This window comes from Pelophylax lessonae, assembly GCF_965119305.1.
Source record: "Pelophylax lessonae genome assembly, chromosome: 1".
NCBI lineage: Eukaryota > Metazoa > Chordata > Amphibia > Anura > Ranidae > Pelophylax > Pelophylax lessonae.
In genome coordinates this window covers 259583276-259604930 of record NC_138768.1, presented here as the reverse complement: position 1 = coordinate 259604930, position 21655 = coordinate 259583276, and the positions used below count along the sequence as shown (strand labels likewise).

At 42.6% G+C, this 21655-nt stretch overlaps 1 protein-coding gene across 5 annotated transcripts in view; it reads left to right on the top strand.

Annotated features, from left to right (window-relative positions):
* The window catches only part of TANGO2 (transport and golgi organization 2 homolog), a 281037-nt gene extending 261466 nt beyond the window's left edge, over positions 1 to 19571 (top strand). For 3 of the 5 annotated variants that reach the window (XM_082259111.1, XM_082259112.1, XM_082259110.1), the window contains exons 8-9: positions 12886 to 12990; positions 18676 to 19571. In XM_082259111.1, coding sequence (XP_082115237.1) covers positions 12886 to 12990; positions 18676 to 18796 — 226 coding nt within the window. In that variant the 3' untranslated portion in view covers positions 18797 to 19571. The remainder of the gene's footprint in view (positions 1 to 12885; positions 12991 to 18675) is intronic. The other 2 variants (XM_082259109.1, XM_082259108.1) reach the window with 1 other exon arrangement.
* Positions 19572 to 21655: the final 2084 nt, after the last annotated feature.

Genomic DNA, 21655 nt, shown 5'->3' with positions numbered 1-21655 from the left:
ACACAGCGCTCCATAAATCATAACTACTGGGTTATATTGCCTCCTCCAGGAGTAGGACTAGGCAGAACAAAAAACACCTGGCTTTTTCAAACTTTTGTATAAATCTTTTTTGTAACAGGCTTTCTGCTCCGCAAGAGAGTGTCCACTACTCTCTCTGAGCAGCCTTTTGAAATTAGGAGTTGGCGCTCAGTAACCAAGCCGTCAACTGGAAGAAACCTGGGTCCGGACACAACACTCGTCCCTGAGACAGCAGGTCTGGAGAGACTGGAAGGTGCCATGGGCAAGCTATTGACATGGCTTTCAATATGGCAAACCAAGGCCTTTTTGGCCACTATGGGGCAATTAGAATTAATTGCAGGTCTTGCGACTGACTTAATTTCTGAAGGACCCTGGGAATTAACATCAGGGGCGGGAAGGCATAGGCTAGATTGAACTGCCACGGTGGGGCCAGTGCATCCAATCCTGTCATCCCTCTGGTCCGAGTGAGGGAGAAGAACCTCTTAACCTTCTTGTTCTGAGCGGAGACAAACAGGTCTATCTCTGGGTTCCCAAACCTTTGAACTACAAACTGGAAGATTTTGGGACTTAGTTCCCATTCTCCTTCTAGGATAAGGTGACGGCTGAGGAAGTCTGCTTGTGAGTTGTTCTTCCCTTTGATGTGGACGGCCACAAGGGACACTATGCTCTCTTCGGCCCACCCCAGGATCTCTTTGGCCAGGGCTAAGAGGGGACTTGACCTGGTTCCTCCTTGTCGATTCAAATAGACCACAGTTGTGGTATTGTCCTACAGAATCAGAACCTCTCTGTTTAAAATGAACTTTTGGAAAGCTTTTAAAGCTTTCCCCACTGCCTTCAACTCTCTGAAGTTGGAAGAGGCCTGTGCTGTTCTTTTGTCCCAGATCCCTTGCGCCTGAGCCCCCTCCAAGTGAGCTCCCCAACCCTTCGTGCTGGCATCTGTGGTAATCTTTATGGGATTCCACTGCCCCCAGGGTCTGCCTTCTCCCAGGTTGTTTGGGTTTGTCCACCATTTCAAAGATATCTGCACCTGAGGAGTGAGGTTGATGTATTCGTCTAGGGACTCTGTCTTTCTGTCCCATGAGGACAGATGGAAGGAAAGAAGTTCTCTTGCGTGGAGTTGTGCCCACACAACCGCTGGGATGCTGGCCGACATTAGTCCCAAGACTCTCAGAATCTCTCTTCTGGAACAGGGGGGAGCTCCCTTGAGCGTCAAGACTGAGGAAACAATTTTTTCCCTCTTTTCTTTGGGTAAAAAAAGTTTCTGAGCCCTTGAGTCTACCTGGAACCCCAGAAAGGTCTGTATTTGGGTAGGTTCCAGGGATGACTTTTTCAGGTTGATGAGCCATCCTAAGTTTTGTAGGGAGTCTATCACCTGTTGGGTATCCAAGTTTACTTGAGCTGCTGATTTACCAAAAATCAGTAGGTCGTCTAAGTAGGGAATCAGGGCTATCCCTTGAAGGTGTAGGTGGGCCACCGCCTCTGCCAGGATCTTTGTAAAGATTCTCGGACTGGCTGCTAGTCCAAACGGCAGTGCTCTGAACTGCCAGTGAGTAGTCCCTTCTTTTGTCACTATTGCAAACCTCAGGAATGGCTGATGTTCCTGGTGAATGAGGACATGCTGATATGCATCTCTGAGGTCTAGTGTGGTCATGAAAACGTTTTTCAGTAGATTCGTTCGCACTGAATAAATGGTTTCCATTGAAAACTTTTTGTAAAGTAGAAACTTGTTGAGGTTTTTCAAGTTTATTATTAGGCGATATTTTCCTGATGGTTTTGGGACCACGAACACATGGGAGTAGAAACCCTGACAGAGTTGATCTTCTGGGACCAGGATTATCACCAACTGTTCTGCCAGTTCCTGAATCCCTTGCAGTAGTGCTTCTCTCATCTGAATCTTTTTGGGGACATGAGTAAGGGTTACTGTTATAGGAGGTATCGAGGCAAATTGTAGGCGGTAACCTTCCTTTATGAGGGAGTAAATATATGGGAAGACTGAAATTTCTTCCCATTGGGCCAGAAGTTGACTTAGTCTGCCCCCCACTTTGACTTTGGCATCACTTGTTATCCCTTGAGCCTGAGGAGGAAGGAAAGAGAAAACTGTTTCGTTGTCTTCCTTTCCTAAAACCCCATCTTTTGGCAGGCTCTCTTTTGTGCCTATACTGACTTTGTTCCAGAGGGCCACGAAAAAATTTCCTGGCACCCTCTTTTTTGAGTTTTGCCGGAAACTTCTTCCCTTTCTCTGAGGACCTGGTCAGAACTTCATCCAGACCAGACCCAAATAGTAAGGACCCTTCAAAAGGCAAACCACAGAGTTTTGTCTTAGAGGTAAAGTCCCCTTCCCACTCCTTGAGCCAAATGGCTCTTCTGGCAGAATTCAGGAGAGCCCCAGTCTTGGCGGATGCTATAACAGATTCCACTGCTGCATCTGCCAGATAGAACTGGACTTCTGAACTGGTTTGGGAGTCTGAGTGGTTTTCTTCTGCTGACACTCTACTTCTGGGCTGAGCTGAAGGGAGATTTTGAGATGAGGGTAGTAGACCCGAGGGTCCTGCCCTAGATAGACAGCTTTCCTGCGAAGAGGCACCCTCCACTACCGGGGGTTCCCTGGGCTCTGAGGTTGCTGGAGTTCCCAATGAAGACCGTACTGACTGAATTGTAGTCAGCATTTCCTCTTGAACTGACTTTAAAAAGTCTCATTAGGGCCGAGGATTCTTTTCCTGCTAATTTGTAAATACATTTGTAGCAGAAAGGCTTTGTGTGGGAACTTGGTAATCTCTCAGCACAATTACCACACTTCTTAGAGGCAATGGAACCTGATAAGGCTGGTGTAGTAATGGAGGTTTCTTGAGAACCGCTCTGGGACTCTGGAAGACAGGATACAACATCAAATAAGTATCACTCTTCCTAACTACATGTATAAAGACCATAGAAAGGACACTCAGTAAGTCCGACTAAGGTCAGGGAGAAGGGATTTTTTTACCAGGCATTTCTATGTCAGAAACCAGCAGACTTGGAAAAGGCACCATCAAGGATACATTGCAGCACTTACCCGGTTCCGACCTGGGTTTGGCTGCCAACACCTGCCCAGCCCTTCCTCCTTCCCCCGAGGGTGAGTCGTGGAGGGCTTCATCTCCCTTGCAGCTGTCCGGGATCCTGTAGCCTGGGAGTCTGCTTTGCCGCTTGCTAGCGGTTCCGGCGTCTTCTCCACCTTCCTCTTCCGCATCCGTGCGGTAGCGTCTGACGTCACCGGAAGTTCCGGTCTGAGAATGAGGTTTGAGACGCCCGTCCGGCGGGCCTTTCAAAAAAGGTTCCTGTGGAGGAGAGCTGCTGGTGCCGGAGCAAAACCTAGAGGGGCACACCGGGTGACCGACGGTTTGCTATCACGGGGGCGACCTGTGAGAAACCTGAGGAGGTGGCAGGTAGAGCTCAGCTCTCACGGCAGTTTGCTGACCCTGGCTCACAGGGGGACCATCTGACTTCCAAAGTCTGCAGGTCAGTGAAAACAACAAATGTTTCGTAGGAAGAAACACAATCTAAACTGAGGGGCAGAGGGAAGGGTGGGGCCTTTTAACAACTATAATTGATTGTGTTTCCGGTAGGAGGAGCCTATCATCTCATGTTGGGCCGTCCCGGAAGGCGAGGAGAGAAAATTCTTTCAGGCTTCCGGGACTGAGAATAGGGGAAATCGATCTTTCAAATCTTCCCCGGGAGGTTCCAAGCCATCTTCGCTGGTTCCCGCCCTGTGGACTTCATTTGTGAGCATCAAGGAGATCCGCAAAAAGTTTTTTTTTGGGATACCCAGAAAGGGGGACAAAGTTTGTTCTTTTTGGGTTTTTTTTAGGTTCTGAGTCTCCTTGTGCGGATTTATTTCCTGCAAAGGTTCAGGTGATGTCTGAACTACCTAAGGCCCCCCCTATCCCTGTCCTGGGAATTGATTTACCTAGATCTGATTCTAATTCTGGCCAGGGTGGTCCTTCCTTTTCAACCAAATTTAGGAACCACAGGCTGTGATTTACTGGCTGCTGTCACACAGACAGTTCTCTCTCCCGATTTTCATAAAGTTTCTAAGTCTAGTGGTATCCACCTTCAAGACAGTTCTGTTTGCACAGTCCTACAAGTAGCTCCTTTAGCAGGTTCAGCTCCACAGGAGGATACCAAGGTTCGTGGCAAGGTTATGGGTTCCTCTGGCAGACAACGCAGGTGTCCAATGGCGATGGTAAGGCCAGTTTGATCCTCGGTTCAGGCTTCTTCCACTGTTCCTGCAAGGAATCAAGGGCGGGAATCTTCCAATCATTCTGGTGGCTGTAAATGTCCCTTGGGGGCTTCCTCTCAGAGAAAACCATTTGTCCCAAGGGCTGATCTACCATCCTGCTTTACAGTCGCTGGTTTTAATGACCTAGCTATTGAAAGCCAAGTACTGAAGGGATAGAGGTCTGTCTGGATCAGTGATTCCCTACTATGGTAAAGACGAGGAAGTTGTCTTCCAGCAAGAAATACCATCTTACGTGGAAAGCATACATTTACTGGAGTGAGTCCATTGGTGCTCATCATCGATCTTTTTCTGTGGCTCGGATCTTAACCTTTCTTGAGTACCATCAAGGGCCAGGTGTCTGCCTTGGCAATCTTCTTTCAATGACTAAACTGATTACCTATAGCAGAGAAAGGTGTTCTATACCAGCTGAGAATGGCCCATGGGCATAGCCAGTGTTTTTTGTTCTGCCTTGTTCTACTACTGGAGGAGGCAATATAACTCAGTAGTTATGATTTATGCAGTGCTGTGTCCGTCGATGAATGGAAGAGAAATGGATTTTACGGTAAGCACAAAAATCCCACTTTTACACTTTATCATAACATATTGGCAATTGGCATATAGGTGGTTGACTAAAGGTATATGTGGATGTATAAATTATGTGTATATATTTTTTTGTATTTATTAAGGTGTACATGATTTTAATAATTTGATTTATCACTGTGTAGGCACCTTAAAAGTCCCAGAACTAGGAAAAATGGAAGTGGTTTGCTGGGGCTTATGAGGTAATAATCCTCATCCCCTTCGATGTCAGTGACTTAATAAGGAAGAGGAATACTATGTTAATAGGTACTCTTCTATTGTGGCAGTGATCCCACACGGGGGGGGGGGATCCTATTTGGGGGGCTACTGAGCACTCTGCAATAGTGAATTAATAACGTTTGGACCACTGTTTTACCGATTCCCTGTTATGCTGGAAAAAATGATTAATTACCCAGTACAAAAAATTATGGAGTCCTTAGTTTCTGGGGGATAAGTATATTTCCCCTTATTCTCTCAATGATGCCTGATTGCTTTCTTTTGCAGTCTGAGACGAACTGTTAACAAATAGAGAACTATTGGCTTGTTGTAAACTGGAAAGTCTTAAAAAAAATATATATATATATATTGTGGGAGATTAGCTCAATGGCGGGTGTGGATGAGCCCTTGGGGGGGTTCGTTACACAGGGAGATAGCCGAGAAATGGTTGCAAACAACAGTTTGGTTTATTCATGCAATTTTCTTCACACAAGTGCAAGCGTCAAAAACATCAAAATAAAATAAAACACAAAATAAATCCTTGCCACTGTGGGCGGCTACCTTCTCACATACAGGAACCTACCTACGGAGTCTGTCTCCAACCTACTGTTGGGCAAACTTTGCTGATCCTACAGCAGGCACTCAATACTCTATTTATTTTCTCTTCACATAACAAATGTCCATTGAACATGTCCCTTTTCCTCTTCACATTGAACATGTCCCTTTTGTTTGTCTCTTCACATAGCAAACAGTGCATTTATTTCTTTCCACATAGAAATAGTCCAAGACCTCACCTTGAGTAGTCTTCACACTTTTTACCCTCCTCAGCGCACATCGCTCCAGGAGGTCTTCTCCCATGCTCACAGAGCGTCGGGAGGCACACATCTGACTGTCCCCCTCTCCCAAGCTCACACAGCGTCAGGAGGCAGCAATCCTTAGAATTCCTTTGGACAAATTATAGAGGCCTTAACTTCCTCATTCCGAACCGCTGAAGGCCTTTCAACTTCCTTAAGCCGTCCTGGCTACCTCTGCAGCCGACACCCTATAGTAATTGGTGAATTTTCTAAACCAGGTGGAAATGTATCTCCTGTCTGTGACTACATCCACAGATTTACCTGACTTCCTGTCACAATATATATATATATATATATATATATATATATATATATATATAGTGGGGGTTGCTCTTGTAAGAAGGGTTTGCGGGTGCAGCACAGACGGTTCTTCAAGTAAATCAGGAGTGTTTTATTCACATTTCAGGAACACAAAAGTAACAGTCTTTTTTGGTGTTAATTCACACCCAACAAAAAAGGAAAACGACAGTCTTTGAGGCAGGTTTAAACACTGCAACAAGTCCATTCACCTGTGTCTCTTTGGTGCTGCTCACGCATAGTAACAGATCGGTTCACCTGCTTGTGGCCCTTCCGGCCTCAGCACTGACTTCTCCAGCCTTCTGGTGTATGGAGATCATTCTCCTCCACCTGTTAGGCTGTCTGCCTTACAAACCCCAGGTAAGACCCGGCCTGGAACGTGGGGAGCAGCCACCCACCCACACCTTGACTGCTCCCAATAAGAGCCGGCCCGGATTCGGCTTTGCAGCCACACTAAAATAGAAAAGTATCAAGCAGCACTAGCTCTTATTTTTACCGGCTCTTATCTCACTGAGGCCAGGAACCACGGTGACACGTATCTTCCGTCGATCACGGATCCATGTGCCCTGTCACAATATATATATAGATATATATATATATATATATATATATATGTGTATAATATATATATGTATATGTGTGTGTGTGTGTGTGTGTGTGTGTGTGTTTCATTTTAGCTAGAGTGGTGTCCTTTCATTTATTTATTTTTTGCTGTCAACAAGTGTAGGCACAACATGAACCTGCATTGCAGTGTTAGTTACCCTTAAGCTATTGACAGGTATACATGAACTAACTGTAAAAAAACTTTAAAGGAAACCTGTGCTGAGACAAATATGAAGCTGCCATTGTTGCCTTCTTCTTCTAAAAGTATTAGCTGCCTGGCTGTCATATTATATGTAGATCATTCAGAATCGCCAACCTGGAATATACATACAAATCAGGTTTTCTGATTCAGTCTGACTTTTTTGCTTTATGCTTTTTCCAGGTCAATGACTCTGAAAGTGTTTAGGTCAGGGAACCTACAAGACTGAGCTGCTAGCTGCTTTCTCCCTCCATATTACACTATGTGAGAAAATGCAGCTTTTACTACAAGAAGGGGAGGAGCAGCTTTAGGTACAAATTATAGTGAATGAAGACAGTAGGAGAGTAGTGGAGAGAGGCGGGGCGGGCATTGGAGGGTATCATATTTCCGAAGCTGACTAAGAACTGACAGGGAGGGGGGGGGGGGGGAGATGGAGAGAAGCTCAGAGGAGAGCTGCAATGACAGAGGCACGTATTCAGACCACGCTTTCATAGCTCAGCAGCCATGATAAATGTGGTCAGCTCTCAGAGGGAAAGTCAGGACCAGGTAGGATCAACCAGGTATTGTAGAAGATAAGGGGCAATTGTAAAAGCACTATGCTACAGCTTGTACCTTAAAGAGACAGGAGCATCATTTTATTTTGGGGGGGGGGGGGGTAACATTTACTTTAAACAACAGGTTTCCCTTTCAAATGTAGGTGAGAGTTGCCACCATACGTATTGTATCGAATGCAGATTATTGTAGACCTTATATGGGATTTTGTTTGCAACCAAACATATACAGTTGTATTGAAAATTATTCAACCCCCAATGCTGTAAAGGGTTTTAGGGAATTTAGTGTACATTTGTAATTGTATTCAGAATGAAATCCTACAAAGACTTCTTAAAGAACCATATGCAACTAAAATGACATCAATTGGATTTGTAATACAGTAGTAAATGTTTCTTTTGTGAATTCTTCATTGACACAATTATTCAACCCCTTAAAGACTACCACTCTGAAGAACAGAGGTTCATTGAAGTGTTTTCAATCAGGTATTGAAAACACCTGTGGATGTAAGGGAGCAGCAATAAAGCCTAATAAGCACCAATTAGGCAGCTCCTTCTAGACATTTACTGGTGTGGTTACAAACATGGTGAAGTCAAGAGAATTGTCCAGGAAGACAAGAGAAGAGGTGATTACTCTTCACAGGAAGGGCAATGGCTATAAGAAGTTTGCAAAGATGTTAAACATACCAAGAGACACCATAGGAAGCATCATTCGCAAATTCAAGGCAAAGGGCACTGTTGAAACGCTACCTGGTCGTGGCAGAAAGAAGATGCTGACTTCGACTGCTGTGCGCTACCTGAAGTGTAGAGTGGAGAAAAGTCCCCGTGTGACTGCTGAGGAACTGAGAAAAGATTTGTCAGATATGGGTACTGAAGTTTCTGCTCAGACAATACGGCGCACACTGCGTAATGAAGGCCTCCATGCCAGAACTCCCAGGCGCAGCCCCTTGCTGTCTCCAAAGAATTAGAAGAGCCGACTGCAGTATGCCAAAAGTCATGTGGACAAACCACAGAAGTTTTGGGATAGTGTTCTGTGGACTGATAAAACAAAATTAGAACTGTTTGGGCCCATGGATCAACGCTATGTTTGGAGGAGGAAGAACAAGGCCTATGAAGAAAAGAACACCTTGCCTACTGTGAAGCATGGCGGGGGGTCAATCATGCTTTGGGGCTGTTTTGCTTCTGCAGGTACAGGGAAGCTTCAGCGTGTGCAAGGTACCATGAATTCTCTTCAGTACCAAGAGATATTGGATGACAATGTGATGCAGTCCGTCACAAACCTGAGGCTTGGGAGACGTTGGACCTTTCAACAGGACAATGATCCCAAGCATACCTCCAAGTCCACTAGAGCATGGTTGCAGATTAAAGGCTGGAACAGTTTGGAGTGGCCATCACAGTCACCAGACTTAAATCCGATTGAGAACCTCTGGTGGGACTTAAAGAAAGCAGTTGCAGTGCACAAGCCTAAGAATGTGACTGAACTGGAGGCTTTTGCCCATGACGAATGGGCGAAGATACCCGTAGATCGCTGCAAGACACTTGTGTCAAGCTATGCTTCACGTTTAAAAGGTGTTATAACTGTAAAAGGATGTTGTACTAAGTACTAAGATTGAATGTCACTTGGGGGTTGAATAAAACTGATGATGTGAGCACAGAAAAGACATTTGTGGTTATTTCATTATAAATGTTATGTTATATTTGTCTGACCTACACGTGCCTCTTTGATTTAATTGTAAGCAGGATGACTGAATGATCAAAATCAATGTCAAACTGGCCAAAACAATCAATTTCAGTGGGGGTTGAATAATTTTGAACACAACTGTAACCATAGAAAAAATGTATAAAAATAGTTTTTATTAGTCACATTGAATAAAATTGGCCAATGAACTTGACCTCATAGTAAAAACAACAATAGGTTTACATTTAGATGAGAAACAAAAGGATCAATATTGCAGAAAATTTACTTGACAGATAGTTATACAACCAGTTCTTATCCACAAGCTGATATAACTTCACCACAGTACGTTTCAACTCGAAAAATTCTAACACGTTTCGAACATACAGTAAACAATGTTCTTCATCAGAGAAGTACTACACCATATGGTAATAGTATCAATGTCAAAAACATATATGTTAACTTAATATTCAATTTATCTTTGAGATTCTTGGGTATATAAAACTTTTTTTCAGCTTGCATCTTGTATATCTGCAGATTAATCTGTGAGCCCCAAAAATTTTCCACTGGGACCATTAAATGGCTAGGAGAGGGAATGATCACTGCACCCAAATGTTACCAAGCCGAGTGGGGACACTCATTAAATCTACAGAGATAGCAAGAGGAGGGATCATAGGATCATACGACCATTATAAGACACACACACACACACACACATACATATATATATAATATATATACACAAACCCGATTCCAAAAAAGTTGGGACACTGTGCAAATTGTGAATAAAAACAGAATGCAATGATGTGGAAGTTTCAAATTTCAATATTTTATTCAGAATACAACATAGATGACATATCAAATGTTTAAACTGAGAAAATGTATAATTTTAGGGAAAAATAAGATGATTTTAAATTTTATGGCATCAACACATCTCAAAAAAGTTGGGACAAGGCCATGTTTACCACTGTGTGGCATCCCCTCTTCATTTTGTAACAGTCTGCAAACCTCTGGGGACTGAGGAGACAAGTTGCCCAAGTTTAGGAATAGGAATGTTGTCCCATTCTTGTCTAATACAGGTTTTTAGTTGCTCAACTGTCTTAGGTCTTCTTTGTTGCATCTTCCTCTTTATCATGCACCAAATTTTTCTATGGGTGAAAGATCTGGACTGCAGGCTGGCCATTTCAGTACCCGGATTCTTCTTCTACGCAGCCATGATGTAGTTATTGATGCAGTATGTGGTCTGGCATTGTCATGTTGGAAAATGCAAGGTCTTCAATGAAAGAGACGACGTCTGGATGGAAGCATATGTTGTTCTAGAACTTGGATATACCTTTCAGCAATGATGGTGCTTTTGCAGATGTGAAAGCTGCCCATGCCACACGCACTCATGCAACCCCATACCATCAGAGATGCAGGCTTCTGAACTGAGCGCTAAGAACAACTTGGGTTGTCCTTGTCCTCTTTAGTCCGGATGACATGCAATCCCAGTTTTCCAAAAAGAACTTCAAATTTTAATTCGTCTGACCACAGAACAGTTTTCCACTTTGCCACAGACCATTTTAAATGAGCCTTGGCCCAGAGAAAACGCCTGCGCTTCTGGATCATGTTTAGATTTGGCTTCTTTTTTGGCCTATAGAGTTTTAGCTGGCAACGGCGAATGGCACGGTGGATTGTGTTCACCGACAATGTTTTCTGGAAGTATTCCTAAGCCCATGTTGTGATTTCCATTACAGTAGCATTCCTGTATGTGATGCAGTGCCGTCTAAGGGCCCGAAGATCACCGGCATCCAATATGGTTTTTCGGCCTTGACCCTTACGCACAGAGATTGTTCCAGATTCTCTGAATCTTTGGATGATATTATGCACTGTAGATGATGATCACTTCAAACTCTTTGCAATTTTTCTCTGAGAAACTCCTTTCTGATATTGCTCCACAATTTTTCGCCGCAACATTGGGGGAATTGGTGATCCTCTGCACATCTTGACTTCTGAGGGGCACTGCCACTCTGAGAGGCTCTTTTTATACCCAATCATGTTGTCAATTGACCTAATAAGTTGCAAATTGGTCCTCCAGCTGTTCCTTATATGTACATTTAACTTTTACGGCCTCTTATTGCTACCTGTCCCAACTTTTTTGGAACGTGTAGCTCTTATGAAATCCAAAATGAGCCAATATTTGGCATGACATTTCAAAATGTCTCACTTTCAACATTTGATATGTTATCTATATTATATTGTTAATAAAATATATTTTTATGAGATTTGTAAATTAGTCCATTCCTTTTTTACTCACAATTTGTACAGTGTCCCAACTTTTTTGGAACTGGGTTTGTATAATGGAGGGATATTATCCAATCTAAGCTAAAGGGTGACCACCTAAGATACCCACAGTCTTATCCTCTCTAGCCTATACTTTCATCCCATCACTTATCTACCCATCCACTCACCCTTCCATACCATCCAAGCCATATATCTAACCCTTAAATATCCAGAAGATCACCCAACCACACCCATCCAACAGTACACCTTCACCCCCATCCCCACATACATCGAGACTTTCAACCAAAATCTGACTTGATAATCACCCCTAGATTCCCCACACATACCTACCCAACCAGCAACTCCACCTACCTGAACACCCACAACATTCAACAAATTTACAACTCATCCTCCCATCCAACCACTAGCCCCCACCCCAACCCTCTTCCCTCATTCCTCCACCATACAACCCCCCCCCCCCCCCCCCACACACACACACACACACACACACACACACACATACACCACAATGCCTACCTCAATCCAATATCAACCCGCCAGAGGAGAAGCGAGGAGAGGGGGCCCCAGTTGGTGTTTTTCAGGATCATAGGTGAATCTGCAGATGTATATGATGTAAGTTGAAAAAAAGTTTTATATACCCAAATACATTGAATATGCATGTTTTTGGCATTTATACTATTACCTTTTAGTGTGGTACTTCCCTGATTAAGAACATTGTTTACTGTATGTTCGAAACGCGCTGGAATTTTCCCAAATGAAACCTACTGTGGTGATATCATCTGAGGATAACAACTGGTTATACCACTATCTGCCATTTACAGTACATTTTCTGCAATATTGATCCCTTTGTTTCTCTTGTAAATATACATTTATTGTTTTATAATGAGGGCAATTTCATTTGTTAATTTTATTCAATGTAACTAATAAAAATTATTTTTATATACATTTTCAATGGTTATATGTTTGGTTGCTAACAAAATCCCATATACAACAATCTGCACTTTACTGAAAGATTAGTGGATGCTTGGAACAGACTTGCAGTAGAGGTAGTGCATCAGTCGACAGTAAGTAATTTTAAACATATTGAGGATAAATATAGGTCTGTACTTTCAAAACAGTGCTGACCAAAAAGGTAACAACAACAATTCCAATGAGTAAAATGAAGAAAGAAATTGACCAATTTGGTCTTTTTCTGCCGTCACTCTTCTACTTTTCTAACTGAGAAATTGTGAATAGCAGCATTGCTACCCATGTGCCCATATATCCTAATGTAAACTGTCTTCGGTTGTGTTTTTTTTTTTTTTTTTTATTGTGTCTATTTATTTGATGGTTTGACTGATGTCTTTGTATCTTTCTCACAGACAAATCCCAGACCCAGCTATAGAAGTGCAAGGAAAAGAGTTTGTCCGCCCAATCCTTACAAGCTACTGTGCAGTCTCTGTACGCTGCCCAGGCTATGGAACAAGGTATAGTTAAAGGCCCATAAGAACACTTGACCACTAGAGGGGTACTTAACTACTCTTTACCTGATTTTAAACAGACAAGCAGCCAGTCTGAATGTGTGTTTGCAGCCCTTTCATCTACACTTGGTTGGCATATTAATATGCATTTTATAAAAAAAAAAAAAAATCAATAATGCACATTGTTCATTAACCACTTCTGGACCGGAAGGATTTGCCCCCATAATAACCAGGCCAATTTTTGCAGTTCGGCACTGCATTATTTTAACGGAAAATTGCATGGATGTGCGACGCTGTACCAAAATAAAATTGATGTCATTTTTTTCCTACAAATAGAGCTTTCTTTTGGTGATATTTGACCACCTGTATGGTTTCTATCTTTTGCGCTATAAACAAACAAAAGAGCGATAATTCTGAAAATATTTTTCACATTCTGCTATATAACATTCCCCAAAAAAATTTAAAATCAAAAATTTTCATCATTATAGGCCAATTTGTATTCTGCTACATATTTTTGGTAAAAAAAAAAAATCGCAATAAGCGTATTTTGATTGGTTTGCGCAAAAGTTATCACGTCTACAACTAGAGGAAAGATTTATGTAATTTTTATCATTATTTTTTACTAGTAATGGCGGCAATCTGCGATTTTTAGCGGGACTGCGACATTACGGGGTACAGATCAGACCCCTGACTGACATTTTTTACACTTTTGGGGGGGGGCAGTGACATTACTACAGTAATCAGTGCTAAAAATATGCACTGTTACTGTATAAATATGCACTGACCCTTTGGCCTACAGATGTGAGCACATGGCTTCTGCCGCCATGTTTGTTTGATGGTGAAATGACCATCAAGGCTGAACAATGACAACACGGTGCTGTGAGGGTCAAATGCTGGGAAATTGGAGGCACACATGTGATGCCGGTACGAGCATTCCAGCTATCATTGAGCCATTCTCGAGTGAGATTCCTCTGGACACCTGCTAGTGTCTAGCATCCGGTGGAGCGATCCTGGGTCCATGTTGTTATTTGAAGGCTCATTGTTTGCAGGCATTTGGTGAGTGTTGACTGCCTAAGGGGTCACGCGGTGTGGTGGAAGTTTGTCATCCATATCTATTTCACTTTGTGGTGACTGGTCATCCCTTTGGAGCTGTCAGATGGACTGTTGTGCATACTTCTAGCACATCTTTCTTACCTCACTGTTGTATTTTTGCACATATTATTTTATGTATGCATTTATTTTAAGCGCTGCTTATGTGGTACTTCCTTGTCTTTTGACTTTGAGGCTATTCACATCCTATATATCGTTACTGTAATAATAACATTGGCAGGGAAGGAGTTAACCTAGTGGGTGATCAAAGGGTTAAATGTGAGCCTAGGGGGAGTGTTTAGGAACTGTGGGGGAAGGGGCTTGTAAAATGACCATAGAGACCTGTGATCCTATATAGAAGGATCACAGGCGCTCTGTGATTATTTCAGAGAGAAGAAAGGTCAGCTGTGTTTACAACAGCTGACCGTTCTTCTCTCAGCGGAGAGCAATCGCGGGTGCCCGGCGGCAATCGCGGCTGCCGGCGGCGCACCCTCACCCCCCCTGCACCAAGCGCGTGAACAACGTAGGGCTACGTCGGTTCGCGCAGGAGAGCCAGCCTGTCATTTACTGCGACGGGCGGTCCGGAAGCAGTTAATTTGAGTTTGAAATTTGGGGATGTACAGGTGTGACAAGTAATAGAATTAATATAGTATGAAAATATTTTATTAATATTATAAATTGGTTTGCAGCATGAGGACAAATTAATCAGTTGGGATGCATTTAAATGTTATCTTAGAGGCATCTTTATCTCAACCATTTAATCCATTAACCACTTCCCGCCCGCCCTATTACAAAATGACGGCGGGAATGTGGTTGTGTTATCCTGACCGGACGTCATATGATGGCGGCTCTGGGCGCCCCCCGGGGGCGCGCAGAGCGGCGATCGGTGATGCGAGGTGTCAGTCTGACACCCTGCATCTCCGATCTCGGTAAAGAGCCTCTGACGGAGGCTCTTTACCATGTGATCAGCCGTGTCCAATCACGGCTGGTCACATAGTAAATAGGAACAGCCGTTGATCGGCTTTCCTTAGTTCGTGCCTGACAGGCACGAGTAAAGGAGCGCCGATCGGCGGCTCCCCTGACAGGGGGGGGGGGTCGGCACTGGTAATCAGATCATTGATTACCAGTGCAGACCCTCGGGGGGGAGGATGCCACTAGATCCACCAGGGATGCCCACTATGACCCCAGGGATGCCCACTATGACCCCAGGGATGCCCAGTATGACCCCAGGGATGCCCACTATGGCCACCAGGGATGGCAATCAGGGCTCAGGGAGCCCCCCATTGCCCTCCCCATCAGTGATTCCCACCAGTGTCCTCCCTATCAGTGCTGCCCACAAGTGCCCATCATTGCCATCCTTTAGTGTCACCCACCAGTGCCCATTATTGCCCACCAGTGCCGCCTATCAGTGCCCATCAGTGCCACCCATTAGTGCCCATCAGTGCCCACCAGTGCTGCCTATCAGTGCCCGTCAGTGCCACCTATCAGTGCCACCTATCAGTGTCCATCAATGCCGCCTATCAGTGCCCAGCAGTGCCGCCTATCAGTGCCCACCAATGCTGCATATCTGTGCTACCTATCAGTGCCGCATATCAGTGCCGCCTATCAGTGCCACCCCATCAGTGCCTCCTCATCAGTGCCTGTCAGTGCAGTCTCATCAGTGCTCATCAGTGCAGGAAAAAACTTATTTATTTACAAAATTGTATAACATAAACAAAAAAACTTTTTTTTTTTTTCAAACTTTTCGGTCTTTTTTTATTTGTTTAGCAAAAAGTAAAAATCGCACAGGTGATCAAATACCACCAAAAGAAAGCTCTATTTGTGGGGGGAAAATGACATAAATTTGGTGTAGGTACAGTGTTGCATGACCGCGCAATTGTCATTCAAATTGCAACAGCGCTAAAAGGGGAAAATTGGCCTGGGCAGGAAGGGAGGGAAGTGCCCTGTATTAAAGTGGTTAAAACTGAAGCCAAGGCCCATGAATAGCAGCTTACCCAGCTTGTCCGTAAGTTGGAGGAGGAGTATCTAGCCAACTCTTCAGAGCAATCAAAAGCTTCCTGGTTATCAGCTCAGGATGCCCTAACTAAATTAATTAATTCAAAGGCAGAGAAAAAAATGTTTCTTTTCCAAGGTCACTTTCTACAAGGAGGGGGAGCAGACTGGCTGCCTTCTCGCCAAAATTGTAAACTATAGACCAGGGATCCTCAAACTACGGCCCTACAGCTGTTGTGGAACTACACGTCCCATGAGGCATTGTAAAACTCTTGACATTACTAGGCATGATGGGAATTGTATTTTCTTAACAACTGGAGGGCCATAGTTTGAAGATCCCTGCTCTAGACCCTTGGCTGCTGCTATTGGGGCTCTGAAATTACCTAATGAATGACAGGGTAAGTAAGTACACCTGAAGCTGTTTTAGCTAAGCTGGTATGTTTTTACACAAAGTTTAAGCCTCCAAGGCATCTTAAACGCAGGAGGAACGTACCTGCTTCTTACGCTATGTAACACTACCACGATTATCAAATTGGTTTGAATATCTCATTTATGTCATGTATTATTAAGCGCTGCCAGGAGTCTGGGACACAGTATGTAATGAAGAAGATTTGACCACCCTACTAATGAGGCCATTCCTAAACCATAGAACAATTGCTAGTGTGGAAGGGCAGTTGCGAAGTTCTATAGATCTAGTCCAGATGAGTATATTGTATGTATGAGAGCTTTGATATAGGAAGGGGCAATATATAATCCATTTTAATTATTGCTGTGTTGATAGTTTAAGGCTTCATGTACACGGGACGCTGGAAATGGCCGTTTAGGAGCAGTTGGGCGTTTTTTTCAGAAGCCCCTGAACCCATCTACATTTTATCTTATCTGTCCATGTACACCAGGTCGTTTACAGTCATTTGCAGGCAGTTGCGTTCAGGGACTGTTTTTAGAACGCAATTATTTGCGTTCGAACGTGTGTTTCCCGGCGTTTCAAACGCACAAACGCGTCCGAACGCGTCCGAACGCGTCTGAACGCGATGACCCGCGTTTAGCGTTCGCGTTTTTCCATTTTAAAGGGGAATAATTTTTTTGACCTCTAGGAACGCTTCTAAACGCAAACGCCCGCAAACGCTGCTAAACACCCGCTAAACGCGGGTACAAACGCGACTGAACGGACGTTTCAAACGTCCTAAAAATTCCAGCATTCAAAGGGACTTTTAACAACGTCCCGTGTACATGGAGCCTAATTTAGAAAGGTTTACAGACTGAAAGAGATGAATGTGATTTGACAAAAATCACATATTATTTGACTTTTTTAAAATGATTAAAGAAAAAGCAGTTAAAATGAAAATGATCTTTCATTAGGAAGTCAGCTTAAAGTCTGCTAGATGTTTAGTCAAATGTAGTGACTAAAACTTATTAATGAGGAAAGGCAAGAGAGAAGAAAGAGAAAAATCTGAGACAAAATGCAAAGGTTATTACAAGGGTATAAAAGAGAACTTGTGCTGTGAGAAATATACGGTCTGTCATTGCTGACCTCTTTTTGAAAATACTTGTTGGCTGTTATGCTTATCCAGTTAACCCCCTTTCTGAATTGCTGATTATATGTTCTTACATCATCTGCTGTCTGCTTGTTTTGAGTCAGTAGAGTTAATTTACCAAAGGCAAATAGGCTGTTCACTTTGCAAGGGATTTTGCCCTAGAGCTTCATCATCTAGCTATGTGCAAGCAAAATTGCTCCTTTTTTTTCCATGCACATGATTAGGAATTCTTTGCAAAGTGAAACTTCACAGCATTCCCCAAGCTCTGGGGCATTTTTCCTTGAAAATTGAACGGTCTATTTGATTTAATTATTAAAGCCAGACAGCTAGCTTTTTCAGAAGACTGTCAGCAATAGCAGCTTACCTTTTCCTCACAGTATAGACATCTGTTAGGTGAATGCATAGGTGGAAAGAGATTAAAGTCGAAGAAGATAAATACAAAAAAAAAGCATCTGGTTTGGGACCAGGTGGGGGGGGGGGTGCATGTCCATGGTACTATGCATCTCTAAGTGTTCTAGCACTTGTTTAGCTGCTTTGTCTGGACTTTCCCTGTGCAGTTTCAGTCTGAGTACTCCAGTTTCACCTTTTGTTCTGTTTTCGGCTCTTGTATTCCCCTGTGGATTCTTTTGACATGCTCACATAATACTTTTACTTTTATCCTCTAGTTTCTTCTACAACCTTTTCATTATTTTGACTGCTGTGTATGTTTTGTTCCTAAAAAAGGTATTTGTACAGATTGTGGTCAGGAAAGTCAGACATCAACATAAACTCTCTAGACACTAGGAGAAGAACTGTGTTAGGAAATAACTAATTACACAGGTTTGGTGGAACTGATTTTCTAGGTTTGCAGAAAGTGGAATGCCCCTTCATCTATTTCTCATACGAGTCCTTACTAGGGAGAAGATAGTCAGTGACAAATTGGTTGGAAAAACTCTGCTAGTTAATTATTTGGTTGCAGCATCATGGGACCAAGTGAAATGAAAAGTTGGCTTTTCTTCCTGGTATAATTGTCTTAACGTCATTGAATCACTGTGTTTTATAATATATATATATATATATTCCTCTTTTGTTCTAGGACCAACACCATTGTGCTCATCGATAATGAAGGACATGTGACATTCACAGAGCGCACAATGATGAATTGTGACATCACTCAGTGGAAAACAAGCACCTACCAGTTTAAGCTGCAGCAATAGCACCACCTCCATACTTGTTAACCAAGGATAAACATACATATCAAATTCATTGAACTTATGGTGCCTAGAATATTGTGTTAGCAGCTGTAGGTTTTAAAACTTATCAACCAGCACAACAGTTGCAAAACCACAAAAAAAAAGAAGCCAGCAGCGCAACTGAAAGCACAAGCCTTGTGGTCAATAATCTTCTACTTTGTCTATTTACACTGTGTACAGCTAGCTTCATCCTCACTATAGCAAGCATTGATATATCAACTACTTCAAACACAAAACCTCATGTTTCAAACCTCCAACAAAATAAAACGAAGGCTTATAATTAATAAATGCAATTGGCAGCAGGCAGCAACTCACAAAAACTAAGCAGCAATTATCTTTCATGAATAAGATAACGAAAATGATCTGTGATTTCTTCTTATGGGTAGTATCTAAGTGTAGGTGTATAAATGTGTTAGCAGAAGATGTAGCTTGATGCTCAGTAGGGGACATATGTAGATGCAGCCCCCGATACATGTCTGAGTTGAATGGGGTTGTCTTGTATAAGCAGCACAGGTCAGTGCTCCATAGCACTCCAGCAGACACAAGGAATATTTTGGAGATTACATTGTTGGAAGTGCATCAGGGTTCTCCTATGCTGTGTGCATGACAGCCATGTTCACCGTACATATGAATGGGTGCAGTTTTGTTTGTGCTGCAGCATGTTCTATTTTCTACAAAGCATCCAACTTGGGGGGGGGGGGGGTATATAGGTGGGTTGGCAGAAGACTTCGAATTTAAACTAGGAAACATACAGCAGTACAAGAGACACTTTGCATTTAATGTAAGTACTGTCCCTTGTGCTGATTTTTCAGTACTGTCCCTTGTGCTAATTTGTATTTTTAATTTAACTACATTTCGGTTTTATTATTTATATGACTTGTAGTTTCCTAGCTGCCCATACCTACAGTCATCTGTAAGCTGATATCTGATCAACAAGATAAGTGGCCAAGGGTATTACAATTTAATAAAATAGCACAAGGAGCTCAGAATAATTGCTTACATTATCATAGTAGTTTCTTTTGTGAGAAGATATGCATACACAGACACCAGTGTCCTGCTTACCTACTTCAGCCTCATATTAGCAATGCCTTAGACATAATTACTTTATTGTGGGTTTTTGTATTATTCCGGTTCTCCAGTGCTAGTAAACGAAGGGCATGTTCCTTGTAAGTAAAAGACAGCAGGATGCATGTCTTAGTATTGTAACACGAGAAAAATATGAACTGTAAAATGATAAGACTGAATTTGTGTTTAGAGGTGTAAATACCTCAAGGTATTATTGTGTTGTGTAGTTAAAAAGGATCTCTCATCTGTCTTTGCTCCCACTTAAAGAGCTCCCTAGCCAACAGCTGCCGAACCCTTTTTTTTTTGTGTATATTGCACAGTTTTTATTCTATCATGGCATGATATTATAAATGTTAAAGCAGCATCGGCATTAGTAGACTTCACCTACAGGTAAAATCTGGAAAAGCATCTCTTAAGACTGGAAAAACTCAGCAGCTTTAGGAAGGAGACCACTTTAAATGCATGGAGAGGTTAGAAGATGAGGCAATTCCACATAAAGTGGCAATCACCTCTGTGCAGTGTCACAAAAGAGCTTTTCATTTTAGTGATTTTTTTTTAATTCACTTCATACAAGTTGCACGTTGAGTCAATTTCTGCAGTAAGGAGTTATCGAAGCGCTCAGGCATAAAAAGCTCTCATGTAACCCTAGCCATAAGCACAAGAACCCATATGAAGTTAGGTTACATAAGAAAAACAGTATCAAGGCCGGATCACATGAGCGCTTTCATGTATGCAGTTTTTGAAAATGAATGTGCAAATTCATCACAGAACATATAATGATGGAATAGGAGTTCATAGCAAGAAGAATACAGTAATGTATTTTTATATGCTATTTATCACCTGTTTTTTTTACATGTCCTAGAGATTTTTTTTTTTTTTTTTATAGTGCAGGTGCCATAAAAAATTATATAACTTTTTTGTTGCCTTTTCCAATAATTGCAAAGGCCCTGCATCCCATGTATTTACCCATAAATATACAGTAGCTCAAATGATTTTTTAAACCACTGCTGGGTTGCTTTACTACAGAAAATCATACAGAAAGAACCCTCGACTGGGACTTTGAAGGGCATCACACTGAGGTAAATGTGTTTTAAAAAACGTTTAACTTTTATTGTACACATAACAATCGCATATTAAAATATTAGCGACTAAATAGCAAGCATGACCAGATTTGAGCATGATGATCCCTACTGGGCTGTAGAGACCCAACGCGTTTCGATGTATTTCAATATAAAAATAATCTTCTTCAGGGGTCTTATAGCACAGAACCAAAAGAGGGTATCCAAATGTAGTCAAGTTCAAAAATATAGTCACATGTTTAAAAACATATTGTCCAGGACCATCAGAGGGGCCGCCAAAAACTCTCCACCACCACTACCAGACACACATACCCCAGAAACTGGAGTGGGGCCGCAGAGGAGGCACCACAAGGGGTCTGCAAGAGTGGCTGCAAAAACACCACACCCAGGGGCAACTATTCCTGATGTCCAAATGGAACAATGATTTAGCTTGGTCTAGATGTTATTCAGACAAGTGGGGGTCCTCAAGACATAATGCGCACCCGGGGTGAGGCAGGTTGCTGATTATAGTATATAATCCTTCCTTATATTATGTTGGGTCTTCCACTGTCTCCCTCCTAGTCTGGCGTCATATGAGTACTCCACATGGCTGGCAGATCTCCAGGAGAGTCCTCATATGACGCCAGACTAGGAGTGAGACAGCGGAAGACCCAACATCATACAAGGAAGGATTATATAC